Consider the following 27,660-nt stretch of genomic DNA (forward strand, 5'->3'; position numbering starts at 1 on the left):
CATCAAGCAAACCACCGGATTTAACATTAACCACAAGTGATAGCTTTATACTTAACTTAGCTATTTAATCTTAGACAGTAAAAAATGCTCGCAATGTCTGGAAGTGCTATCTGGTTCGCGTGGCTTTTTCTAATTATGCTGCTTACAATAATATATCGGTCTACGGGAGAGTCGTCACAGCTGATAGGTAAGTAATATCGCGGCACAAGTAGACCGGAATAATTCAACGAAGCTGTTACCTCAATACCTCTTGTGTAATATCGGAAGGTAAATTCGCGGAATTCTTATAAAGTGCGTCCAAGAAACGCGGTTAAATTCATCGTTAAGCTAACCGTCTCTATTGTCCGCCGAAGTTATAAAAACTTTCGTTGGAAGTAAAACGTCCAGCAAGCTATATATTATCGTGATAGAAGCCTCAAATCTATTTTATTGTCGCTTGAGAAACCGTTGATAACGAAAATACTGATCTTTCTTTACTATAAAAATTATTTCAAATCTTTTACTCTTGGCTCACTCATTATAGCAAACGTGTAAACGTCATAATTTTTACATTTACAATCATTTACAAAATACAATTTTATAATGATTATAGAAGCAAACAAGAGATAAACGATTGTTGATAAAAATATTAAAAATTATTGCTTTTGTCACATAATCAAGACCGAAATCCACAATGTTGTATTAAAGCCACAAATATTGCACGGGCGCATTATTTAAAACGCAATAATTTTTCTCTTTTTCGCCACGCCGGTCTCTCATCGTTTTATTTATGCAACCGCGGCAAAGCTTTGAAAGTTCTACTGAAAATCTCAAGGCTTTTCGTAGTCCTGTGCATATACTATGTCATAATATTATCGCTGTACAGCACACTGTTCGCAGTGCAGTAACTGCGATTACGCATTATAGTCGGTTGTGCGCACTTCCTCGATCGCGGATAGAATCGCTTATGCATCACTACCGGTGCGGCGTAAAAGTGCATCGACTTTCGCGCGGTCTACTTCTGCCTCACGTGAGCGCGATTTTCCCGCGAGGCTTTTTGTTTCTCGTCTCCAGGATATAAACGCGAAGGAAATTGCGCCGTCACGACTCGGTTTCCCGTAACGTTTGCCACTTTGCCATGTAATGTTGCACTCGGGAGGGAGAATAGTGTGGTTTAAAATTACATCGCGATGTGCACGATGATATGCAGATTAATACGTTTCTGCAACCTTTCGTGTTGCGAAACAACACGTAAGAACGCTCGTCTGAAAGGTTCAATTGAAAGATGTCACTGACCTTATGCACACCTGACCGATGCATTCGAGTGAGAAAAACGGAAGCGTGCATCGAATTCCTCCCAAAGATAAAGACCTAGGAAGGGAAAGCAGAGGTTGTGATCATGTTATCGAATCTCAGTATGTGAAACGGCACATTATCTCACTAATCGGATAATACAATGTTCGGTTGATGCGACACACAAATCATGGCATATATTATCTGTAGTTATCTCGATTCCTATCCCGCCGTTCACGTAATCATATAAAATCTTGCTAGCGCGCACGTTGCATTATGCAATATGTTCTTTCGTAAACGCTTCTCCGTACTATAGAAAAACAGAGCATCGTAAAGATCAATTGCGATAATACGGCAAGTGAATCGCTTGTTAAGCAACGAAACAGTTCACAAAACATTTTAATTTAAGATGTAATAATCATATGTACAAATCCCATTGTGTGCGCAAATTGAAGAAAGCGATTGCATCTGCTCAAGAATACGAAGTTTTACTGCAAGGCATAGTTCGAAAATCAGATTTGCAATATCGCGATAACAAGTGCAATAACGTAAGAATTATGTTCCTCTTCGGTATTTCTCAACAAGATGAATATTAGGTGATAATTGTTTCTAAATTATCTCATTACACACATTGGGAAAATAAAATTGCATACAAAATGACGTCAATATATTTGTACAATCGCTCAAAGTTTATTTCTACGTTGATCAATATAGGATTTCAACACTAATAGTCGCAAAAATTAATATTACGACATTAATGTTTGTATCTTAGTATGCAGTCAGCCGAATAATTTCACGGTCCAAATAACGGAAAATAAGCATGTTGTCTACGACATCGAATTATTAATCAGATACAATCCATACGTCGGAATTTTCTCTTACCCCGAAACGGAGCTGGTGAATGTCGTTTTCAACGAATCCATTATAGAATTCAAAGGTAATTATTAATTCACTGAAAATTAATAAAATTAAACTAATGCTAAGTAACTGAATTAAAATTATACAAGCATAAATTGAAAAAAATTTGAGAAATTTGAGTCCCTTTCTCGATTATTATTATTAAACGAATTGTTTTTATATGATAAAATTAGTGCCATGATTATTGCCATTAACGAATAGCTTTTCTTTATCTTGTTACGATACAAATTGAAATTTTTAAGAAATAAATTCTGTCACATCAAATTACGAGTAAATTCCTAACATAATACTCATCAGTTACAATTAAATCAGTTAATATCTACTTTTAGCTTTCAATTTGTTATTTTTTACTATTACTTTATTACATCTTTCAGGATATATATTACCTGAATATGCGGTGACCCGATCAGATCTCTCACTTGAAAGACTTTCTTGGAATGCCAGTGGTATCATTTTAGGAATCGGCACACTCGAAGTAAGTTTAACGTTCCGTAATTGCTAAAGTGATGACCAGAAGAAAATCGAGCGCGCTTATTCGCTTTGTAAGATAATTATAGTTCCTTCATTTGATAATTATTATCATTGGCTTTCTGTCATTGCAGAAACTAAGCAGCGAGAATTATGCAGTTCGAAAATGTCGCTTATTTTTGCCGACAAATATCAAAAGCAGGTATAATATAAAAATCTTTAAGATATGGATATAAAATATAAAGATATTTTTGCAGTAAGATTTGTAAATTATTAGATTATTAAAAAAAATGTATTACGTAAAAATAGTAATAATTAAAAAAATATGATTTTATAATTTTATTATTATTAACTGATAAATTTGTGCACATATTTGTACATAAAATATTCGTCTAAAAAAAGAGAAGAAGAATATCAATTAAGTCCTGTAATATATCAAGTTAACCATGAAATATATGTTTCTTTTTAGCGCTAATCTACCGAAGTCTGTGGAAAATGCAATCATTTATTATGCCCAATCTTGTGTCAGAGAACGTCTTTGTCAGCGAATAGGAATAATAAAGACAGAGGAACTTCAAAATATCAATAAATATAATAAATATGAATATAATCTACCTTATACTTTTCGTCCTGATAATTCAAGGATTGATGTAATCTCTTTAACTTTTTTATTCAAAAATCATACTTCACGCGTAATGATTTGAAATTTTGTGTACAGTTAAGCGTAAACGTGCCCGTGGACATCGCTCTTAAAAAAATAATCGATTACATTAAGGACAACGGCAAATCCATAATTAAAATTCCTGACGTAAAGGAAACAATTAACATAGGATTGGGAGTAAAATGTCATTTTCAAACAGATAATGGAACTTTTCAGTGCGTATAATTATCTTATAATTATTAAAAAAAATTTTTTAATATTTTTCTGAATTAAATTAATATTTCTGAATTATACTAATATATATAATTAGTAGTCTAATAACGCTTTCGTTCAAAATTATTAATTTTTTTTCAGGGATCTCTCGACTCTGAAAAGAACGGAAGATGCAATTATGTCCAACATAGCGCAAACGTATGTTATACGATTTGGTTTTGGACTTTCTACAGCCAAATTTAACTATAATAAATATAAGGTAAAGTTTCGCAATAGTATATAAGTTAACAATTAAAAAATATTATATAGTGATGTTAAATTATATTTAATAAATATGTATTTAGTTTTATATTTTAATATTTATCTTAATATACAGCTTAAAGTTGGCTTTGTAACGGTTAGCGGCAAGCTATTGGGAAGCATTGAAAGATTATCAGTAGCAGCAAAACTAGTGATCGACTATGATAAAACGTGCGACGTGAATTTGAAGTACATCAAAGTGACAGAATTTGGTAAAATCGATTTGAAAATGACTGGCTTAGGTTTACTCAATACTTTTACATCCAACATATTAACTTGGTTGACGACAATGTGGAAAAACAAAATTATTAAAGTCATTGAATATAATGTGAGAGATATTGTCGAGGAACAACTACGCAAATATATTTGTGAAAGTAACAAAAATGAGAGAGAAGTTATACCTCTCTTTTAAAATATTTCTTTCAATGAGAATCATTATAATTAAGATAATGCTTCAATACGTATGTGATATGTATAGTTTAAGAATTAAGATAAGAAATTAAGAATCAAGATAATGCTTCAATAAGTATGTGATATGTATGGTTTAAGAAAAATTTTTGGAAAGTGTAGAAGCTTAAACTTGATCTGTACTTCTATTTATATACGAATACAGATTATTATTGTGTCAAGAATTTTTGACAATCATAAAAAATATCAAATAATAAAACAAATTTTTTCTGATTGTGAAAGCTTTTATGAGAAAAGTATTTTTTCAAACATGTTAGTAATATTAAATAAAACTTATTTCTACTTAAACTAAACTTAAACAGGTTGTGTATTATTTTTTGTATCAATAATTACTTCTGCTGGTTCGGGAGTGACAGTTTCAGAAAGATTAGCGTTTTGTGAATCGCTATCTGTATCTTCTTGATGGGAAGAAATATTTTCATCTTGTAATGAAATTTCTTTTGCTGTAATATCACTATTGAGATTAATTGTTGTAGAAGTATCTTGTGTTATGTTATAATCAAGGTTACTATTATTATTACTATTATCAGCACTAATATTTGTATTCACTACACGCTTCAGAGCCAGGTATTCCTCTACTGATCCTGTCGGAGTTTTCTTAAATGTAGTAGTTGAATCAGTTGCTGACGATTGTGAAGATGTATTCAAGTTTGGTGACTTACTCAGCTTAGATAATCTTTGACGTTCTCTCAAACGTTTTCGAATCTCGGACTGTATTTTCGACTCTTTTATAACATTCTGGACATCATCAGTTTGATAATATCGTGACGCCCAGGTTTCTGTTGAATCCGACTTGGACTGAATGGTCTGAGGTACAGATTCTTTATTTTCTTCTTGAGAAATGATAATTTTATCTTGACTTTTGTCTTCATCACAATTTTCTATTCCCATAACAACGTCACAATAATCATCTAAGTCGATTATCTCGTCTAAGTCCGTGGATCTCTCTTCTTCGTTTCTATCTTCTTTTGTTGTTTTGTTTTCTGTTTTATTCTCTTCTTCTGTTATATTTTCAGAAGAGCTTATTCTTGATTGTTCATTAATATTTTCATTCTTTACATTACTCATTTGTTCTGTAGTTTCAGTATTAATCTGTTTCAGAATGTCTTCGTTGCTAGAGGAAATAAGTTGTGATTTTGAATGTGATTTTTTCCTCGATTTTTTCCGCCTTTCCGCAACATGATCTGCAGAAATTGATATTGATAACATATTGTTCTTTATATCTACATTTCTTTCAGGCATTATTGTTCGTGCTTCGCTTCTGGTAATTGAGTCTGTTTTAGTTACAGTATGTGTATTATTATGTGTTCCTACTACTTCTTGAAGTCTTCTTTCTTCCTTTGAATCTTGTAAACTTATTCTGCTAGGATTTTTTACGATTTCATTGGAATTACCTGTAGATTTTCCAGTTTCTGCAGCACGTTCATTTTCTAGCTTTTGATTTACTCGTGATCCAGCCTCCTCCTCCTCGCTAGATAATAATTCGACAACTGGAGTAGGTTGAACTACTAAAACAACATCTTCATCTTCGCCTTTATTAACTTGTTGAGCACTGATAATTCTTTCTAATTGCTTGCGACAATTCTCTTTCGCTTTGGCATCATCTTGAAGCGTTTGAATATTATTCTCCATTGTTTGACTATTATTTGTTTGTGGCAGATTGGTAGATGGAATTATATTTTCCTCTTTTCGTATCAAAGCTCTTATCGCACGCGCTCGCATTTCCAGCTCCAATAAATCTAACAAGCTGTCACCCTCTTTTCTTTTTTCTTTATCCTCCTCCTTTTTAATTTTAACATCTTTATCACTATTTTCATTCTTAATATTACATTTTACTTTGACATCAGACTTAGCCAAATCATCTTTCTTGTTAACTTGTGCTTTTCCTTTAACTTTTGTTTTATCTCTTTTCAATTTTCCTTTTCCACCATTTTCCTTTTTACTTATATCGTCATCTGTTAACCATTCCTCAGTATCCGAAATGATTTCCAAAGAAGGTCCTATTGGGAGAAAAACATAATTAATAATAGATAATTCTATAAAAATTAACTTACATATTAATATTCAATAATCAATATTCATATACCTGAGTCATTTGATTCACTTGTGTCTGAAGAATCTAACATAGGTTTACCATTTAATATAGCTAATATTCGAGCTTTAGACATACCGCTTAATTCGCTCACACACCATTCTTCTAGTTCATTTAAATCCATTTGCTATCCAAACAATAAGTAATATATATTATTTTCGTTTAAAATTATCTTCATGTACAAACTATCATTAGCATAAATAAATTATGGCACTTACTTTCAAAATTTGAGGCAACATCATACGTATTTTTTCTGGTTTAACAGATTTAAAAAGTTGGCGAGCTAATTCCTTACGATTAGACAAGTAATCCTTGATTGGTTTTAAATCTCTTGCATCAATCTCTTCTTCATCTGATGATAATGATGAAGATGAGCTAGAACTACTGTGTTCCTAAAACAAAATGTTATTTTTAAAGAATGTAATACAAATATTTGTAAATTTTTATAACAAGATATCTCAAATGTAGCTATTAATAATTACTTCACTGTTGCGGTTGTTGTTTTTAGTCTTGGACATGTTTCTTGAACACACACAAGCAATAATTCTTTTAATTTAAATAAACTCTAATCAAACTTAACCAATTTGATTAGTACTACCAGTACAATCATTGAAATGTGCAAAATTGATCGATAATTCAATCACTTCATTCAAAATTAAAAAAAGATTGTAGTTCTTCACTTATCAAATACATAAATAATATTATTTTACATGAAAATTATGAAATTTATTTCTCTCATCACTCTGAAGAGATCTTACATTCCAGTTTGTTTACATTAGGTATTTAAACAGGATGCGCCATCACTCGGTGCATTGAATAACCGTATCATCAAATCTTATTTCTAAATCGATAAAGGTTTACCGATTCAGAAAACATTGTCAGACATCGTGCAGATGTCATTAGGTGAATGTGGCTGATGCTCGTGTCACATTATAACCTATGCTATATTGTTGACAATTGTTTGTCAACAAAATGATTCTAATCCATTATAACTGCTGATTGGCCAATTGTAGTAAGTACCATTATATCAATAAAATAAAAATGTTCCACGACAAGGATAAATATTATCTAAGATAGATTTTTAATGTAAGAATTTATCTTTGACAGGTATTTTGACAGGTAATCAATTCAGTAATAAAAAAAATCAATCAGTTCTGGGACTTATACATATCGTTACGTTACGTATAAAGACGTATGTTTATGGAATTTTAGTATTATGCTGAATAAGTGTAACATATAATACACTATTTGCTAAATCTGTCAATTGAGATTTTGTGCAGCCTTGTGTAAGCTACGAAAGCAAAAATGTTGAATCGTTTTAAGTCAGTATTAATGAGTGCTGTGGGTGCAAGCGAGCTTGGCCTGCAGTACCCTAATGATTCTGATAATGATATGATGACGGATTATATTAATTCCAATTATGTTGTGGAAGTGGAAAATAAACCTTACAGTCGTCCAAGCTTTTTAGGTTTGACATCTGAAGAAACACAGGTATTTTCTTAATGTAACTAAGTTTAACATTAATGTACATATATTTTTGTATATTGAATAGATTTATAATACCTATTTAAATAGTGATAATACTAAAAGATTATAATATTGAATTTGTTTTTAAACTATTATAAAATATTAATTATATTTGCACAGGTGAGTGCAGATCATAGAGTAAGACCTATAATAGTTCCAAGAGATCTTAGTCGTTTGCCATGGTGTGCTGGTTATGCGGAATGTATAAATGCTGGGAAAAGCACTTGGAATGAGGATCAAGCTTCTGCAACACGTGGGGATCTGAAGTTGTCAGATGTTAATGTTACGCTGCCTTACGTTATGTTTTCAATGTTTGACGGCCATGCAGGGTATCAAGTTGCTCTTACAGCAAGGTTACATCTACACAGAATAATTTTGGTGTGTATTATATTTTCAAGATAATTGACTATAATTTTTTATATGTCATATAAGAGAAATTGATGAATGAATTATTTGCAATCAGGAGAGGCTACTGGCTATACCAGGCAACATGCTACTCAATGAAGATGAGAACGAGTTGATAAAGGGCAGAGACCTAGTTACAGGTGCTATAGAATTAGCATATAGACAAATGGATCAAATGGTAGAGATGCAAGCTCAAAATGGTGGCGGTGGTTGTACAGCTATTACAATTTTATTTCTTAATGGAAGGCTGTACGCTGCAGGAGCTGGAGACTCCAGGTTGTATTAATATATTGCTTAATATATTGTCAATAATATTATGTATTTATATAACATTGTTTTTAAATTATTAGAGCTGTATTAGTTTTGGGAGAAGAACAGCGTGCTCTTACCAGAGATCACACCCCGGATTCTGAATCAAATCGTGTTAGAGCTTTAGGCTTCTTAAGAAGCAATGAATTACTGAAAGGTCATTTCACTCCACTGGAGTTTAGAAAGCGACCATTGCAGAAAGAATTGGGATCGATGGTTTTGTATAGAGAACCTTTTATGACGGGCTGGGCATATAAAACCTTAACACATCCGGACTTAAAATTACCGCTTATTTCGGGACATGGAAAAAGGGTACAGTATAACTCTTCAAATAAATATATTCTGTTTCTAATATAATATGACTAAGAAATTGTTTGCGATATGTAGAGTAGAGTAATGGGAACGATAGGCGTGACTAGGGGTTTCGGAGATCATGGTTTAAAAGCAGCGAATACCGGTGTTAATATCAAACCATTCCTATCGTCGCAACCTGAAGTACAATCTTTGGACTTAGACACTTGTAACCTTACTGAAAGAGATTGCATTATTGTTGCCACGGACGGGCTGTGGGATGTAGTATCGGATAAAACAGCGGCAGCAATACTTAGGAAAACACTTGCTCCTGATACTCCATCCCTAGAATACAGGTATGTATTATGAAATAAACACGTAAAAATTAAACTAACTACGACAAAGTATGATATACGTTCTCTTATTTTTTAGATTAACAATGGGTGCTCAAGAGTTGGTGCAAGCGGCAAGAGGCCGATTAATCGGTAGGATGTGGATGGGAAAACCCGAGAATCCGAATGAAGCAGATGAAAAATCTTCACCTATAGCATCGGTGGATGATATTAGTGTGTTAGTGGTACCTTTATATCCTTATTTATGTGAACACAAACAGTGGCTGAAGACAACACAGCAAGAACGAAAATATGCTGCGGATTCCCTAACGACGATATGTTTCGATTATCCTATTCCTAACAGGTCAGGTGACAACCCTGCATGAATTCTTATCAGATTTAGATGGTCAGCAATAAAATAGGAACACAATGTTAACTACAATGTGCAGCTAATGAATTACATTTACTGGAGTTAACTACAATGACTTATGATAAATTCGTGATTGCTTATTATTTAATCTTAATATTAGAATAATCAATGATTATTCTATAATTTGAGTGCATGGTTACCCGCATCATATTTCGTAGTTCCCTTCTTCAAATAATAAATTATTGCATACTGCCACTGTTTGTATGTTAACTACGGTCATAAAAAGGCTATGTTCTTATTATTTAAACAAACATTCCACTATGACACATTTTATGTATCGTGCGATTTTACAATATTCCGAAGCGTTTAATACGTTATATCAAACACTTCATGTATAAGCACTAATATTTGGATTGTCACTATTATATAATTAGTATGTAGGCTGTATACACAATGTAATATTAAAAAATATTTTTATATTGCTTTTTGAGGCAGACATGTGTTACCATTCGATATGTCGTGTTTATGATGTTTTATCGTGTTATGATATTTTATATATTATATCATTTTCATCTTTGTGTTAAAAATATTAACCCTCGAACGACGATCTGAGATCTCATACAAGCTGCGAAGGGGTAGTGTCTTATTTATCCCATAGATTTTTTAAGGAAAAGACTAGAAATATGGGTTAAAAGATTATTGATTTACAAGTCAAAAAATTCGAAGAAACAATTGATAATAATCGAAAAATAAGAAAAACCAGGTCTGGAGTGTCTGAAACACCCCTACCTTCGTCATTCGAGGGTTAATCTTGTGGCTACAAACACTATATATGTACTATTGGTTTAAAAACTCTACTAAAAACAAAATTAAAAAGCAAAAATAAAATTTTAATTTAAATGCAACTTTTTATTGTTAATTTATTATTCATTATATTAATTGTAATTTCTATTTCATTTATTGAGAAATTTGAAAAAAAAAAACAGTTTAACGTATCGCAACCAAAGGATTACTAGATAATGTTGTTAGTGTAAACAATCTGTATGTATGTATATAACAAGAATATTATCTATTATTTTTTTACAATAAAAATAATATGTAAATTTTATGATATCATATAATTATATAATTTATTTAGTCTGAATAACTTGTAGTTATTCTATTAAATAAATATACAGACATGTATTACTTTCCTATGTAGTTATAATTAATCAATATTCAAATAAATTTTTAACTTAATTATGAACTTAATAGTTTGACATTTTGATTTTTATATTATTAATCTTTATTTATTATTTCTAAAATTTATTATAAAATTCTCGAAAAGAGGTAGTCTATAGTAAAATTATGAGATGTACCTTGATTATATATGAGATGGCGCTATAGGTATCAAATTAGTGTTTGCCAGTCAGACCAGTTATACACTAACAATAAGCAGTGAGTATATAGTGATGTAACAATAAAGTGTGATTATGTATATGCATGAAAGATAGTACACGCACAATATAAGTTTTCATTTTTAATGGAAGAAAAAAAAAACATATATAAAACACAATTCATGCATCTTTTTGTTTTATGTAAATGAATTAAATATATCTGAATCAATTTTTAATTTAATTGACAAAATAAATACATAATTTTAACTCCTGAAATAATTTTACAACAGAAATTAAGAAAATAATTAATGTGAATAATTTTTTTTTTAATTTCACTCAAATTATAAATGTTTATAATGAAAAAAAATTATAACAAAATGGATATGAGTAAAATTATTATAAAATAGTTACAACATAACCTGTGAATGTTTTAAATATGCGTTTATATTATAATTTTTGTTCGAATCTCAATAGATAAATATTATGATTTTAAAATTCAAAAAATTGTACATTTACTTGTTAAGTACAAACGTTTCGACCATAGTTTGCGGTCTTCTTCAGTGTACCGAAAATGATTATAATAATTCCTTTAACGTTACAAAATTTCTTTAATGTTACTGCTAACATTACAAAATTGTTTTAAATAGGAAAAACAACAAATCTAGTTTTTTTCCTTTTTGTACGCAAATTGAAACATTTTTTCCAAAGACCAAGATCAAGGTAGTCATCTATCAAAAATCATTCAGCATAAATACGTCAGTTATTCATTATAAATAATTTGAATAAAATTCTTCTCTGACTCTTAGTTACAAATTAAAACATTGAACAGAACCGAAATTGAATAGAATTCGACCTCCACTCGTGATGAGTTCGACTTTTTTGGTTGTCATTGTTATATAAAATTTATTATGTTAACACTATCAGTTATTAAAAATTTATCTGTCGACTTATATACATAATATCTTAGACCAGCTTTTGTTCAGAGTGTATTAGTCAACACTGATTTTAGTCGAAATTATGATTCTAAAACATTTAACTTTTGCGAAACTTTTGCCTCGAAGAAGTCCACAGATGCACTGTAAACAGTTGATTTGTGACAGTCTTAAAGCCAAAAAAAGCCGAAACGAGTTAGTAGCGATTAGTTGAAACATCCCAAGAACATTATACGACCGAAAATCACAATGTAACCGAGTAATTTGGAATTTTGTGTCGATAAATCATCTCTACATCGTGCGCTCTTACATTGCATCTTTTCTTAATATATTGTTTGTGTAACTACTTCTTATTCATACCATTAATATCAATGTTTTATACATTTATGTTTCAGTATATTAAGTCTTATTAATTTTCAATATGAAATAATAAGTGTCACGAATTATTTGAGGATTCACAAATTATTGAATTGATTGGATACACCTTCAGAGCTCTTTACTTGATTTAACGTATGTCTAAGACGAATTTTTATGTTTAATTATTGATTTTTTGTTGACTTTCTCATTTGAGTTTGCGTCTACGAAATTTGCGTGTCCACGATCAACGATTAACTTCAATTATTTATCTGTTGTAATCGTTAATCTTCTAAGAACTGTACACGCGTATATTTATTTGAATTGAATTGTTACACTATGATGGCCAAAATGTTTAGTGGCCGAAACGTTTGTAATTTTCTCTTTTAAAGAATTTGTTGAGCAACAAAGATCCAGCTCGGGCTTTACGTAGCTTTTTGTTATATACTTAAATAATAAAGCTGTCAATTTAAATGTTGCTAAAAAAAAATGCAAGTTATGCAGAATACTGTGAGAATTATGCAGTAATAAATACATTAAGATTAAGATGTAATCATTGCGTACAGAATTGTTGGGTACCATAAATAATAATTAATTTAAAAGCTTATTATACAAGAAATAACGCATTTTATCGTGATATATTGTATAATACTATGTACAATAATTTAATAACACCAAAATATGTGATTTTAATTAAAGATAATCAATGTTTCTTGGGACACTTATGTAAATTTAAAATATTATCTTCTTTGTATCCATTTTTTACGTAAATTTAGATCAGTTAGCGTCCCATAATTTATAGAAATTAAATGTAAAAACTCTGAAAAATTTAACTTTAATTGGTTGGAAACTAACTATAAAATTCAATCTTAAAGTTAAAACAATATAAATAAAATAAATAATATTTGTTTCAAAATTTGCAAAACATTTTATTCAAAATTAAGTATTTCGAAATATATAATATTGCTGCGATATTATTAAAATATTAAATAATATACACGTATTTTACGATAAATGTACGGTGCAGATTATCATAGTAACAAATATTTATTGCAAATGCCGTGAAATTTTCAATAGGCATCCTTTCGAAGCCTTAGCGCACGGTATACCACAACGACGATATTCGCAATTTACCAGTCACGTTATGAGTAGACAATGCGCAGGCTCTGTGTACAGGAAGGAGATTTCGGAATCAACGAAGAATCGATCGCGATCCTCGATGCTATTGTCCTTTGGCCGACCACAGTAACAGACGTCTCCTACAACTCGTGATTTACTTGGGCATGTACGATCAGTCGAGGAATTAAGCAATATCAAACTCGATTTCTTCTATGAAAAAGAAATCCATCGAAATTTGGTAAGTGACCTTTAATCAATTTTATTATAACATTAAATTTACTTTTACTATTTAATTAGAGTTGAAATTATTTCAACAATTTTTGTTTTGCTAGTTTTCCTATAACTTTCTTTGTTATATGCATTTTTGTGAAAAGTAAAACAAATGATATATCGAGAGAATTTATTTTAAAGAATAAATGAGAAGCTAAACAGCCGTAGCTAGATCGTCGTGCTAGTGTATTCGAAGACAAATTATAAAAACAACGTTTCGACATGTTATCAGGTCTTCTTCAAGTTCACAATAAATAAGCAATTACATTACAAATTATAACGCTTTTTCGGACCAAATAAACAATTATTACAAAACATCGTTGATTTGTGTTGGTGTCAGTACGCAGTTATGTAATAAAATGGATGCAATGCTGAAGTCAATAACAAATATCAATGAATTACTATTGTTAGTCATTATTTTTATTGACACTAAAACGCAAATAAGTTTGAAAATTAAAAATTGAAATTATAATAAGAATAAACGCAACAAAATTGAAAATATACATACATTATTCTACAATTACACACATCATACTATAATAATTGTTTAATAGGTTCGAAAAAGAGTTATAATTTGTAATGTAATTTCTTATTTATTGTAAACTTGAAGGAAACCTGATAACAAATCGAAACGTTGTTTTCATAATTTGTCTTCGAATACACAAGCACGACCATCTAGCAACGGCTGTTTAGCTTCTTATTTATTCTTTTAAATTTTACATAATTATTTCGGCTTTATTATATTTAAAGTTGAATTTATTATAACATATATTACATCCAGCAAGATTGGATTTAATATTGGTAAGTAATAACTTTTATCCTTATATAAAGCAAATCTTATGCATCAACGATTTCTTTCGTTAAAGTGCTATGTTTAATACTCATGCAGTTTATGTTTTAATCGTAACGAGATCAAATAATACGAAACGTGCAAATTCTATTCGAGCTAATAAAGCTAATAGACACAATAAATTTTGTGGCACCATTTTGCATAGTAAACTTATCGAAAGAATAATTGTTAATATTTGACAATGTTAGCCACATTTCTTCTACAGAGCTATATTCCTTGTTTTTGCTATCTGCATGCATATAATGAATAATAAAAAATGCTAATTTGACAATTTGAATATATTGTAAAGAATAGACAAATTACACGATTCATTCAAATAAATAATATATAAATTCGTGTACGTAAATCAGATTAGATTTTATGATTTACTTGTTTGAAGATTCATCTTTTTTTTATATTCAATGTTATCAAAATTAAATTTATATAATTTCAGATCAGTACGTATAATAATCATTGATAATAAACTTTTTAGAGAAAGAGACATTATATTGATCATAACTGCTAGAAATTCGATCAAAACGACACACGAGAAGATGGGTTTCAAAATAAACTTGTTATTCATGCTTGTCCTTAGCATGTTCAGCATGGGATATACTATAAGACACTTGCATTACTATGAAAGATGTAAGTGTTTTATTTCTTTCACATTGAACACAGTTATATATTATTATATTTGCTATTATAATATTTTTCATATAATTTAAAAAACTCAAATTGTTAATAATTACTTAATGCATATGTTTTGTTATCTTAAGTTGCCATATGTTGCAAAAATTTGAAGTTGACAGTTTAATTTTATTGCAATGACAGATTGATAGAATAGAAATCTTATTGTGTATAAATTAATATGTATCCTTTTATAAGTTACTGCATGTGTTATGATTTAACTTTTTGCACAATGTATGTCTCTTTTATAGACAATATTACCCGTGGACATGGCCGTTTTATTTTATTTCCGCACAGGCCATCGTTGAGGGACGAGATACGTTTCGGAAATCTCAAAAACTGGTCTCACTTTACTGAATAGGGATAGCGGAAAAAATAGAATTAATTTTAAAAATTATCAATGCATGAAAACATGCTGTCAATAATACTCTATATATCTTAACAATGAAGAATATTTTAAATTCATTCAAGAATATAAAATTCTTGAAAAAAAAATTTTTTAGAATTTCCTACATGTTTATATGAATTTATAATAATTTAATATTGAATTTAAATTGAAATACTAAATGAAAGACTCTGCGAAGTCTTTATAAAATACTTGCAAAAGTGTTTTATTTTTACGATAAATGACTGTAATAAAATGAAGTGTACGGATATGTATATGAAATATGTAGGAATATATATGTAAATAAAAGAAAGTACTCTTTAATTTATTATTATTATCATTTTCATTGGATATTTTTCCATATTGGGCATTTAATACTACATTTAATAATTTAATAACATTAAGACATAATAATTTCAGTAAAACATAATCAGTTTTTAATGAAATATTTCTCTGGTTCAAAAAATGTAATCGTATATAGAATTATTGTAATTGTATTAAATTTTTTTAAAAATAAGTGCACACACGCAACAGTGCTCTGCTCCTTTTTTATATATGCAGGTATTTAATAAATTGAATAAAGTTTGATGTGCTTTTTAAATATGTAAAACAATTAGGAAACAATTTCAAGTGAAAAGAATTAAAATTTTAGAATTTTCTAACTTTATTTATTGTTTATGAGTAGATAAACATATAATAAATATTATAATAACTTAAATAAATTACATTTTTATGATGTCAAATATTCAGTCAAATGTTTGATATATCGATTAAATGTACTCTATCCAATCATACATCAGTAATATGTTGGCGTTGTGGAAAGAAAAGTAATTATATTGTAACATACGCAAAACATACAAAAAATCGCTATTTAATTGTTCCTTTGATATCCGTAAATGCTCACACTTATTTTAAAGCGAAATATTACTACGGCAAAGTAAAAAATGCATGTAGAACGTTGTTGTGGGAGATTGTGATGAGAATGCTAACGAATTCAATAACGCTTATACCGGAAAGTTTGCCTTCTGCCGAAAAATACAACTTTACGCGGTTTTTAAATAGAAATGTAAGACTGTGAAATTCTGATCAAATATTCAACAAACTCTTTAATTTTATAAGATTTAATGATAATAAAATTAAATGTATCGAAAGGTATATGCAACAGAAATTGAAAATTGTTTTTGTTTTTATTTAACTATTTTTATTACATATCGTTTATTTTATCACATAAGAAATATGTTGGGTTCATCAAAAATTTTTTAGATTTTATTGCAACATATGATATCATTAAAAAAATGCACTATATACATTATCTAATGGAATAATACACTATATCATTTTTTAACTGCCAAATTTCTGCGCATTTGAAAAAAATTCGTAGAAATTAATTAAGAATTGTAAATTAGATGTTGTTTTAAATGTGGAACCGAATAAAGTGCATTTCCGTTACTTGATGCTTTTTATCGATAAGACAAAAATGCAATGTAGACTTTAAAAAAGATTTGCGCCATTAAAAAAAGTATGCTGTAACAGAAAGCACATGGTTTACGTCAGATGTGATTTATTCTACTGTATATTTAAAACAACGCAAATTTTACACATCTTAATAAATTTTAATAAAATGTTTTTAAATACGTAGAAAGTTATCAGTTATAAAATAATATAGCATATTAATTTATAATGTGTACATAGTGCAATGTAGTAACGCACCATCATCTGTTGCAAAAATGCGAACCAACTTTATCATCAACCCAATATAATACTATGTACAATAATTGAATAACGTCAAAACATGGAAGTTTAATTAAGAATAATCAATGTTTCTTGGGATACCTTTATAATTTTAAAATATTATATATTTTCTATTCATTTTCTACATATATTGAATACAGTTAGCGTCCCATAATTTATAGACGAAATTACATGCAAAAGCTCTGCGACTTTTAGTTTTAATGTGTCGGAAACAAACTATATGTTTCCCACACATACTACAAAGATGGTACTCGCAATTTATCATTTACGTATTTAGTAAATAATGCGCAGGCTCTGTGTACAGGAAGGGGATTTCGAAATCAACGAAGAATCGATCGCGATCCTCGATGCTATTTTCCTTTGGTCGACCAAAGTAACAGACATTTTCTTCAACTCGTGATTTACTTGGACAAGTACGACTAGACGAGAAATTTAGCAATATCAAACTCGATTTCTTCTTTGAAAAAGGAATCCATCGAAATTTGGTAAGTGATCTTTAATCAATTTTATTATAACATTGAATTTACTTTTACTATTTAATTAGAGTTGAAATTATTTCAACAATTTTTGTTTTGCTAGTTTTTCTATAACTTTCTTTGTTATATGCATTTTTGTGAAAAGTAAAACAAATGATATATCGAGAGAATTTATTTTAAAAGAATAAATGAGAAGCTAAACAGCCGTAGCTAGATCGTCGTGCTAGTGTATTCGAAGGCAAATTATAAAAACAACGTTTCGACATGTTATCAGGTCTTCTTCAAGTTCACAATAAATAAGAAATTACATTACAAATTACAACGCTTTTTCGGACCAATTAAACAATTATTACAAAACATCGTTGATTTGTGTTGGTGTCAGTACGCAGTTATGTAATAAAATGGATGCAATGCTGAAGTCAATAACAAATATCAATGAATTACTATTGTTAGTCATTATTTTTATTGACACTAAAACGCAAATAAGTTTGAAAATTAAAAATTGAAATTATAATAAGAATAAACGCAACAAAATTGAAAATATACATACATTATTCTACAATTACATACATCATATTATAATAATTGTTTAATAGGTTCAAAAAAGAGTTATAATTTGTAATGTAATTTCTTATTTATTGTAAACTTGAAGGAAACCTGATAACAAGTCGAAACGTTGTTTTTATAATTTGTCTTCGAATACACAAGCACGACCATCTAGCAACGGCTGTTTAGCTTCTTATTTATTCTTTTAAATTTTACATAATTATTTCGGCCTTATTATATTTAAATTTGAATTTATTATAACATATATTACATCCAGCACGATTGGATTTAATATTGGTAAGTAATAACTTTCATTCTTATATAAAGCAAATCTTATGCATCAACGATTTCTTTCGTTAAAGTGCTATGTTTAATACTCATACAGTTTATGTTTTAATCGTAACGAGACCAAATAATGCGAAACGTGCAACTTCTATTCGATCGAATAAGACTAATAGACACAATAAATTTTGCGGCATCATTTTGCATAGAAAACTTATCGAAAGAATAATCGTTAATATTTTACAATGTTAGCCACATTTTCTCTACAGAGCCATATTCCTTGTTTTTGCTATATGCATGCATATAATGAATAATAAAAAATGCTAATTTGACAATTTGAATATATTGTAAAAAATAGACAAATTACGCGATTCATTCAAATAAATAATATATAAATTCGTGTACGTAAATCAGATTAGATTTTATGATTTATTTGTTTGAAGATTCATCTTTTTTTTATATTCAATGTTATCAAAATTAAATTTATATAATTTCAGATCAGTACGTATAATAATTATTGATAATAAAATTTTTAGAGAAGGAGACATTATATTGATCATAACTGCTAGAAATTCGATCAAAATAACACACGAGAAGATGGGTTTCAAAATAAACTTGTTATTCATACTTGTTGTCCTTAGCTTGTTTAGCATGGGATATACTATAAGACACTTGCATTACTATGAAAGAAGTAAGTGTTTTATTTCTTTCACATTGAACACGCACAGTAATATATTATTATATTTGCTATTGTAATATTTTTCATATAATTTAAAAAACTCAAATTGTTAATAATTACTTAATGCATATGTTTTGTTATCTTAAGTTGCCATATGTTGCAAAAATTTGAAGTTGACAGTTTAATTTTATGACAGATTGATAAACTGAAATTTTATTGTGTATAAATTAATATGTATCCTTTTATAAGTTACTGCATGTGTTATGATTTAACTTTTTGCACAATGTATGTCTCTTTTATAGACAATATTACCCGTGGACATGGCCGTTATTTTTAATTTCCAGGCCAGAATAATTACAGGCCAGAGATGAAGAATATTTTAAATTCATTCGAGAATATAAAATTCTTGAAAAGAAAATTTTTTAGAATTTTCTACATGTTTATATAAATTTATAATAATTTAATATTGAGTTTAAATTGAAATACTAAATGAAAAACTGTGTGAAGTCTTTATAAAATACTTGCAAAAGTGTTTTATTTTTACGATAAATGACTGTAATAAAATGAAGTATACGGATATGTATATGAAATATGTAGAAATATATATGTAAATAAAGAAAAGTACTCTTTAATTTATTATTATTATTATTTTTATATTGGGCATTTTTCCATATTGGGCATTTAATGCTACATTCAATAATTTAATAACATTAAGACATATAATAATTTGAGTAAAACATAATCAGTGTTTAATGAAATACTTTTCTGGTTAAAAAAATGTAATCTTACATGGAATTATCGTAATTGTACTAAATTTTTTTCAAAATAAGTGCACATACGCAACAGTGCTCTGCTCCTTTTTTATATATGCAGGCGTTTAATAAATTGTATAAAGTTTGATGTGCTTTTTAAATATGTAAAGCAATTAGGAAAGAATTTCAAGTAAAAAGAATTAAAATTTTAGAAATTTCTAACTTTATTTATTGTATATGAGTAGATAAACATATAATAAATATTATAATAACTTAAATAAATTACATTTTTATGATGTCAAATATTCAGTCCAATGTTTGATACATCGATTAAATGTATTCTGGTCAATCGTACATCAGTAATAAGTTGGCGTTGTGGGGAAAAAAGTAATTATATTGTAACATACACCAAAAAATTGCTATTTAATTGTTCCTTTGATATCCGTAACTGCTCACACTTATTTTAAAGCGAAATATTGCTACGGCAAAGTGAAAAATGCATGTAGAACGTTGTGTGGGAGATTGTAATGGGAATGCTAACGAATTCAATAACGCTTATACCGAAAAGTTTGCCTTTTGCCAAAAAATACAATTCACGTGGTTTTTAAATGGAAATGTAAGACTGTATGAAATTCTGATCAATTATTCATACAAATTTTTTATTTTTATAAGAATTAATGATAATAAAATTAAATCTGTCGAAATGTATGTGCAACTGAAATTGAAAATTGTTTTCATTTTTATTTAACTTTTTTTATTACATATCGTTTATTTTATCACATAAGAAATATATTGGATCCATCAAAAAGTTTGTAGATTTTATTGCAACGATATCGTTAAAAAAATGCACTATATACATTATCTAATACACTATATCATTTTTTAACTGACAACTTTCTGCTCATTTAAAAAAAAGTTGTAGAAATTGATTAAGAATTGTAAATTAGGCGTTCTTTTAAATGTGGAGTTGAATAAAGTGCATTTCCGTTACTTGATGCTTTTTATCGGTAAGACAAAAAAAAATGTAGTTTAAAAAAGATTTGCGCCATTTATAAAAAGTATGCTGTAACAGAAAACACATGGTTTACTTCAGATGTGATTTATTCTACTTTATGTTTAAAACAACGCAAATTTTACGCATCTTAATGAATTTTAATAAAATGTTTTTAAATGCGTAGAAAATTTTGAGTAATAAAATAACATGGTATATTAATTTATAATGTGTATATAGTGCAATGTAGTAACGCACCATCATCTGTTGCAAAAATGCGAACCAACTTTATCATCAACCCAATATAATACTATGTACAATAATTGAATAACGTCAAAACATGGAAGTTTAATTAAGAATAATCAATGTTTCTTGGGATACCTTTATAATTTAAAAATATTATATACTTTCTATTCATTTTCTACATATATTGAATACAGTTAGCGTCCCATAATTTATAGACGAAATTACATGCAAAAGCTTTGCGACTTTTAGTTTTAATGTGTCGGAAACAAACTATATGTTTCCCACACATACTACAAAGATGGTACTCGCAATTTATCATTTACGTATTTAGTAAACAATGCGCAGGCTCTGTGTACAGGAAGGGGATTTCGGAATCAACGAAGGATCGATTGCGATCTTCATGCTGTAATCTTTTGGCCAACTACAGTAAGAGACGTCTCTCGAACTCGCGATTCATACTTAGGCATGTACGATTAGGCGAGGAATTTAGCTATATCAAACTCGATTTCTTCTTTTTCGAAAAAGAAATCTATCGAAACCTGGTAAGTGACCTTCAATCAATTTTATTATAACATTGAATTTATTTTTACTATTTAATTAGAGTTGAAATTATTTAAATGCTTTTTGTTTTGCTATTTTTCCTATAAGTTTTTTTGTCATATGCATATTTGTTAAAAGTACAACAGATGATATCAAGAGAATTTATTTTAATATTAACATATATTTCATCCAGCAAGGTAGAATTTGTTGTAGGTAATAATTTTTGTTCTTATGTAAAGCAAATCTTATGCATTAACGATTTCTTTCGACAGAGTGCTAGGTTTAACACTCATACACGCATTGTGACTATTGTTCACACTATGAATAGTTTATGTATTAAAAGTAACGAGACCAAATAAAACGCGAAACGTGCGAATTTGATTCGAGCGAATAATAGACCCAATCAATTTTGGAGCATCTTTTTGCATAGTAAATGTATCAAAAGAATAATTGTTAATATTTTACAATGTTAGTCACTTTTCCTCTACAGAACTGTATTCCTTTTTTTACTATATGCATGCATGTGATAAATAATAAAAAATGTTGATTTTACAATTTATTCTTATTGCAAATAACTGATAAATTATGTCATCTATTAAAACAAATAATAAAAATTCTTGTATATAAATTAGATAAGATTTGATAATTTACTTGTTCAAACATTAATCGTTTTTTTTTATATTTGATGTTATCAAAATTAAATTATGTAATTTCAAATCAGTGCTCATAGTAATTATTGATAATAAAATTTTCAGAAAAGGAGATTTTATATTGATTGTAATTGCTAGAAATTCAATCAGAAGAACAGACGAGACGATGGATTGCAAAATAAACTTGTTATTCATACTTGTTGTCTTTAACACGTTTAGCATGGGATACCTATGTTCTTCAAGATATGTGCCACCTCGTTGTAAGTGTACTATTTCTCTCACATTGAACACGCACATATCTTTCAGTATATTTGCTATTATAATACTTTTCATATTAATTAGAAAACTCAAATTGTTAATAATTATTTAATGCATGTAATTACATATGGTAGTTATCATAAATTGTTATATATTGCAAAAATTTGAAGTTGTTAGTTTATTTTTACTGCAATAATAGATTGATGGAATAGATATTTTATTGTACATAAATTGATATGTATTTTTTATAATTTACTGCATGCGTTATGATTTAACTTCTTGCACAATGTATATCTTTTTACAGATTGTAGCTTTCCATATGATATGGGTCCTTGTTTCACGGTCAACATGCCGGTCAATAAAACTTATAAATTAAGATTTTTTTTTGATTCTAAAAAAATGGTATGTGTTCCTTTCATGTACGGGGGCTGCGAAGGAAATGATAATAACTTTATAACTGAAGAAGTCTGCATGATTACATGCCATGAGGATTATTACTATCAGTTCCATCACAGAGATGCACCAAAGGATGAACCTTTAGATCCGTTGAATGTGCTTTGAGAATATAAAAGTGTTTAGATTATAAAATTTTTGACGATGTTCCATATATTGATATACTTTTGTAATAGTTTGATATTGACTTTAAATAGAAGTACTATTAATAAAAGACTCTGTAAAGTCTTTATGAAATACTTGTAAAAGTGTCTTATTTTTACAATAAATGATATAAAATATATAGGAATATATATGTAAATAAAAGAAAGCACTACTTAATTTATTATTTCTTTTATTTTTTTATTATATTGGGCCTCTAATACTATATATAATTATTTAATAACATTAAGGCGTATAATAATTTGATTAAAACATAATCAATGTTTAATAAAATAATTTTAGTTTAAAAAATATTATCTTATGTGGAATTATCGTAATTGTACTAAATTATTATCACAATTATTACACACACGTAACGGAAGTGTTGTGTTCTTTTTTTATATTTAGATAATTAACAAATATAAAGTTTGATGTGCTTTTTAAACACGTAACGCAATTAGAAAACAATTTCAAGTAAAAAAACTTAAAATTATAGAATTTCCTAATGTTATTTATTATTTATGAGTAGATGAATATTATAATAACTTTATGTTAAATAAATTACATTTTTATGATGTCATATGTTTAGTCAAATGTTTATATATCGATCAAATGTACTCTGGTCAATCGTACTTCATTAATAAGTTGGTGTTGTGGGGATAAAAGTAATTGTATTGAAACATACGCCAAAAAATCGCTCTTTGATTGCTCCTTTGATATTCGTAATTGCTCACACTTATTTTAAAGCAAAATATTACGACAAAGTAAAAAATGAATGTAAAATGTTGTGTAAGAGATTGTGATGGAAATGCTAACGAATTCAATAATTCTTATACCGGAAAGTTTGCCTTCTGCCGACAAATTTACCTTCACGCAATTTTTAAATAAGAATGTAAGACTATATGAAATTCTGATCAGATATATATACAAATTCTTTAATTTTATAAGAATTAACGGTAACAAAATTAAATCCGTTGAAATATATAAGTAGCAAAAACTGAAAATTGTTTTCGTTTTTATTTAACTTTTTTCATTACATATCGTTTATTTTAAGATAAAGAATATATTGAGTTAATCAAAAAGTTTTTGTTTGCAATTTTGCAACAGATGATGTCATTAATATATTGCATTATGTACACATTATCTAATGAGATAATATGCTATATCATTTTATAACTAACAACTTTCTGCGCATTTAAAAAGAAATTATTGTAAATATATCTAATTATTATTAATTAGAAAAGAAATTTATTGAAATCGATTGCAATTTGTAAATTTGGCGTTGTTTTAAAAATGGAGCAGATTAAAGTGCATTTGCATTACTTTGTGCTTTTTTAAGACTAGCATGCAACGTAGACTTTAAAAAAATTTTTCTATGATTATAAAGAGTATGCCGTAACAGTAAGAGTATGGTCATCATCAGGTCATCAGATGTGATTTATTCTACTTCATATTTAAAATGACGTCAATTTTATGAATCTTTATTGATTAAAATAAATTTTTTTTAAATGTGCAGAAAGTTGTCAGTTATAAAATAATATGGCATATTATCTTATTGGATAATGTACATAGTGCAATTTATTAATGCAACATCATCTGCTGCAAACATGCGAACGAACTTTTTGATCACCCCAATATAATACTATGTACAATAATTAAATAACATCAAAACATGGAAATTTAATTAAGAGTTAACAATGTTTCTTGAGATACCTATCTAATTATAAAATATTATATACTTTCAATCTATTTGCTACATAAATTGATAGATTGCATATCATAATTTATAGACAAAATTAGATGTAAAAGCTCTGCGAAATTTGGTTTCTATTGGTTGGAAATGAACTATAAAAATTCAATCTTAAAGTTAAAACAACGCAAGTAAAATAAATCATATTTGTTTCGGGATTTGCAAAACATTTTATTCAAGAATAAAGTAATACGAAATATATATAATAATAATGCTGCGATAATATTGAAATATTAAATAATATACACGCATTTTACGATAAATGTTTGGTGCAGATTATTATAATAACAAATATTTATTGCTAGCGTCGTGAGATTTTCAATAGGCGTCTTTTCGAAACCTTATCGCATGATATACCACAACGACGATATTCGCATTTTATCAGTCACGTTATGAGTAGACAACGCGCAGGCTCTGTGTACAAGAAGGGGATTTCGGAATCAACGAAGAATCGATCGCGATCTTCGATGCTGTTGTCTTTTGGTCGACTACAGTAACAGACGTCTCTTGAACTTTAACTGATTTACTTAGGCATGTACGATTAGATATTTAGCTGTATCAAACTCGACTTCTTCTTAAGAAAAGGAATTTATCAGAACTTGGTACGTGACCTTTAATCAATTTTATTACAACATTAAATTTATTTTTACTGTTTAATTAGAGTTGAAATTATTTAAACAATTTTCATTTTGCCATTTTTCTTATAACTTTCTTTGTTGTATGTATTTTTGTGAAAAATGAAAACAGATGATATCGAGAGGGTTTATGACAATATGTAATACACATCCAGCAAGGCTGGATTTAATACAGGTTATAAATTTTGCTCTTTCATAAGCAAATCTTGTGTATTAACGATTTTTTTTCTCAAAGTGTTTTGTTTAATGCTGATACACGCATTGTAATTATAACGCAAAAATTGTTTACTTTATGATTAGCTTATAATAATATTTTGATCGTGACGGAACCAAATAATATGCAAAACGTGCAAAATTTATTCGAGCGAATAAAACTATTAGACACAACCAATTCTGCGGCATCTATTTGCATAGCAAACGTATCGAAGGAATAATTGTTAATATTTTATAATGTTAGCCACATTTTCTCCACAAAACTATATTCCTTGTTTTTGTTATATGCATGCATGTGATAAATAATAACAAATGCTGATTTTACAATTTAAATTTATTGCAAATAACTGATAAATTATGTTATACATATAATATAAATTTATGTACATAAATTAGATTAGATTTTATAATTTATTTGTTTGAACATTAATCTCTTTTTATATACGATGTTATGAAATTAAATTTATTCAATTTCAGATCAGTACGTATAGTAATTATTGGTAATAAAATTTTCAGAGAAGGAGATATTATATTGATAATGATTGTTAGAAATTCAATCAGAAGAACACACGAGACGATGGGTTTCAAAATAAACTTGTTATTCATACTTGTTGTCTCTAACATGTTTAGCATGGGATACCTATGTAATTCAAATTCATATGAGCCACCTAAATGTAAGTGTACTATTTCTGTCATATTGAACAGTATTCTTTCATTATATTTGCTATTATACTACTTTTCATATTATTTAAAAAACTCAAATTGTTAATAATTATTTAATGCATGTATTTACATAGTTATCATAAATTGTTATATATTGCAAAAATTTGAAGTTGTTAGTTTATTTTTACTGCAATAATAGATTGATGGAATAGATATTTTATTGTACATAAATTAATATGTGTCTTTCTATAGTTTACTGCATGCGTCATGATTTAAGATCTTGCACATTGTATATTGTTTGTACAGATTGTTTCATTACTTATGACTCTGGTCCTTGCCTCACGACCGAGATGATAACAAATGGAACTTTCCTATGGAGATATTACTATTCGAAATTATTGGAAACGTGTTTTCCTTTCAAGTACGGAGGCTGCGGAGGAAATGGTAATCGTTTTTCAACTTATGAAGTTTGCATGAATATATGTCACATATAATACTCTATATACCTTAACAATGAAGAATATTTTAAATCCATTTAAGAATATAAAATTCTTTAAAACAAATTTTTGAGGGTTTTATATATTGATATGTATTTGTAATAGTTTTATATTGAGTTTAAATAGAAGCACTAAATGAAAGACTCTGTAAAGCCTTTAGAAAATACTTCTAAAAGTGTTTTATTTTTACAATAAATGACTGTAACAAAATGAAATGTACGGATATGTATATGAAATATGTAGGAATATATGTGTAAATACAGAAAAGTACGTTTTAATTTATTATTACTTATCTTTTTTACTATATTAGACATTTAATATTCTGTATAATAATTTAATAACATTAAAGCGTATAATAATTTGAATAAAACAAAATAAGTGTTTAATGAAATATTTTTTTTATTGAAAAAGTATTATCTTATGTGGAATATTGTACTAAATTATTATGAAAGTTTTTACGCAAATCCAACACAGTGTCGTGTACTTTTTTTTAATATTTAAATATTTAACAAATTGTATAAAGTTTGATGTGGTTTTTAAAAATGTATGGTAATTAGA

At 28.2% G+C, this 27,660-nt stretch overlaps 3 protein-coding genes across 11 annotated transcripts; 2 read left to right on the forward strand and 1 right to left on the reverse strand.

Moving 5' to 3' along the window:
- Positions 1 to 87: 87 nt before the first annotated feature.
- LOC105670884 (uncharacterized) lies at positions 88 to 4,244 on the forward strand. 3 transcript variants are annotated; one of them, XM_012364628.2, is made up of 8 exons: positions 88 to 187; positions 2,045 to 2,209; positions 2,565 to 2,665; positions 2,793 to 2,860; positions 3,128 to 3,308; positions 3,377 to 3,534; positions 3,674 to 3,791; positions 3,909 to 4,244. In XM_012364628.2, the coding sequence occupies exons 1-8, from the start codon at positions 94 to 96 to the stop codon at positions 4,242 to 4,244; spliced, it is 1,221 nt and encodes a 406-aa protein (XP_012220051.2). In that variant the 5' UTR covers positions 88 to 93. The 3 variants fall into 3 exon arrangements, with proteins under 3 accessions (XP_012220051.2, XP_067209928.1, XP_067209929.1); XM_067353827.1 differs by lacking the exon at positions 88 to 187 and adding an exon at positions 965 to 1,369; XM_067353828.1 differs by lacking the exon at positions 88 to 187 and adding an exon at positions 966 to 1,394.
- LOC105670883 (myb-like protein X) lies at positions 3,310 to 7,187 on the reverse strand. Its single transcript, XM_012364627.2, has 4 exons — positions 6,875 to 7,187; positions 6,611 to 6,784; positions 6,387 to 6,519; positions 3,310 to 6,300 (listed from the first exon to the last, which is right to left on the reverse strand). The coding sequence occupies exons 1-4, from the start codon at positions 6,908 to 6,910 to the stop codon at positions 4,595 to 4,597; spliced, it is 2,049 nt and encodes a 682-aa protein (XP_012220050.1). The 5' UTR covers positions 6,911 to 7,187; the 3' UTR covers positions 3,310 to 4,594.
- Positions 7,188 to 7,272: 85 nt separating this feature from the next.
- LOC105670911 (protein phosphatase 1H) lies at positions 7,273 to 27,380 on the forward strand. 7 transcript variants are annotated; one of them, XM_067353824.1, is made up of 14 exons: positions 7,273 to 7,404; positions 7,500 to 7,883; positions 8,040 to 8,297; positions 8,383 to 8,600; positions 8,675 to 8,945; positions 9,021 to 9,280; positions 9,357 to 11,063; positions 13,366 to 13,645; positions 17,635 to 17,815; positions 21,661 to 21,844; positions 22,598 to 22,752; positions 23,055 to 25,696; positions 26,420 to 26,616; positions 26,912 to 27,380. In XM_067353824.1, exons 2-7 carry the CDS (start codon positions 7,698 to 7,700, stop codon positions 9,640 to 9,642), a joined length of 1,479 nt encoding a protein of 492 aa, XP_067209925.1. In that variant the 5' UTR covers positions 7,273 to 7,404; positions 7,500 to 7,697; the 3' UTR covers positions 9,643 to 11,063; positions 13,366 to 13,645; positions 17,635 to 17,815; positions 21,661 to 21,844; positions 22,598 to 22,752; positions 23,055 to 25,696; positions 26,420 to 26,616; positions 26,912 to 27,380. The 7 variants fall into 7 exon arrangements, with proteins under 7 accessions (XP_067209925.1, XP_067209924.1, XP_067209927.1 ...); XM_067353823.1 differs by having other exon boundaries at positions 26,459 to 26,616; XM_067353826.1 differs by lacking the exons at positions 21,661 to 21,844; positions 22,598 to 22,752; positions 23,055 to 25,696; positions 26,420 to 26,616; positions 26,912 to 27,380 and adding exons at positions 19,132 to 19,325; positions 19,616 to 19,945.
- The last annotated feature ends 280 nt before the right edge of the window (positions 27,381 to 27,660 follow it).

This window comes from Linepithema humile, chromosome 4 (assembly GCF_040581485.1).
Source record: "Linepithema humile isolate Giens D197 chromosome 4, Lhum_UNIL_v1.0, whole genome shotgun sequence".
NCBI lineage: Eukaryota > Metazoa > Arthropoda > Insecta > Hymenoptera > Formicidae > Linepithema > Linepithema humile.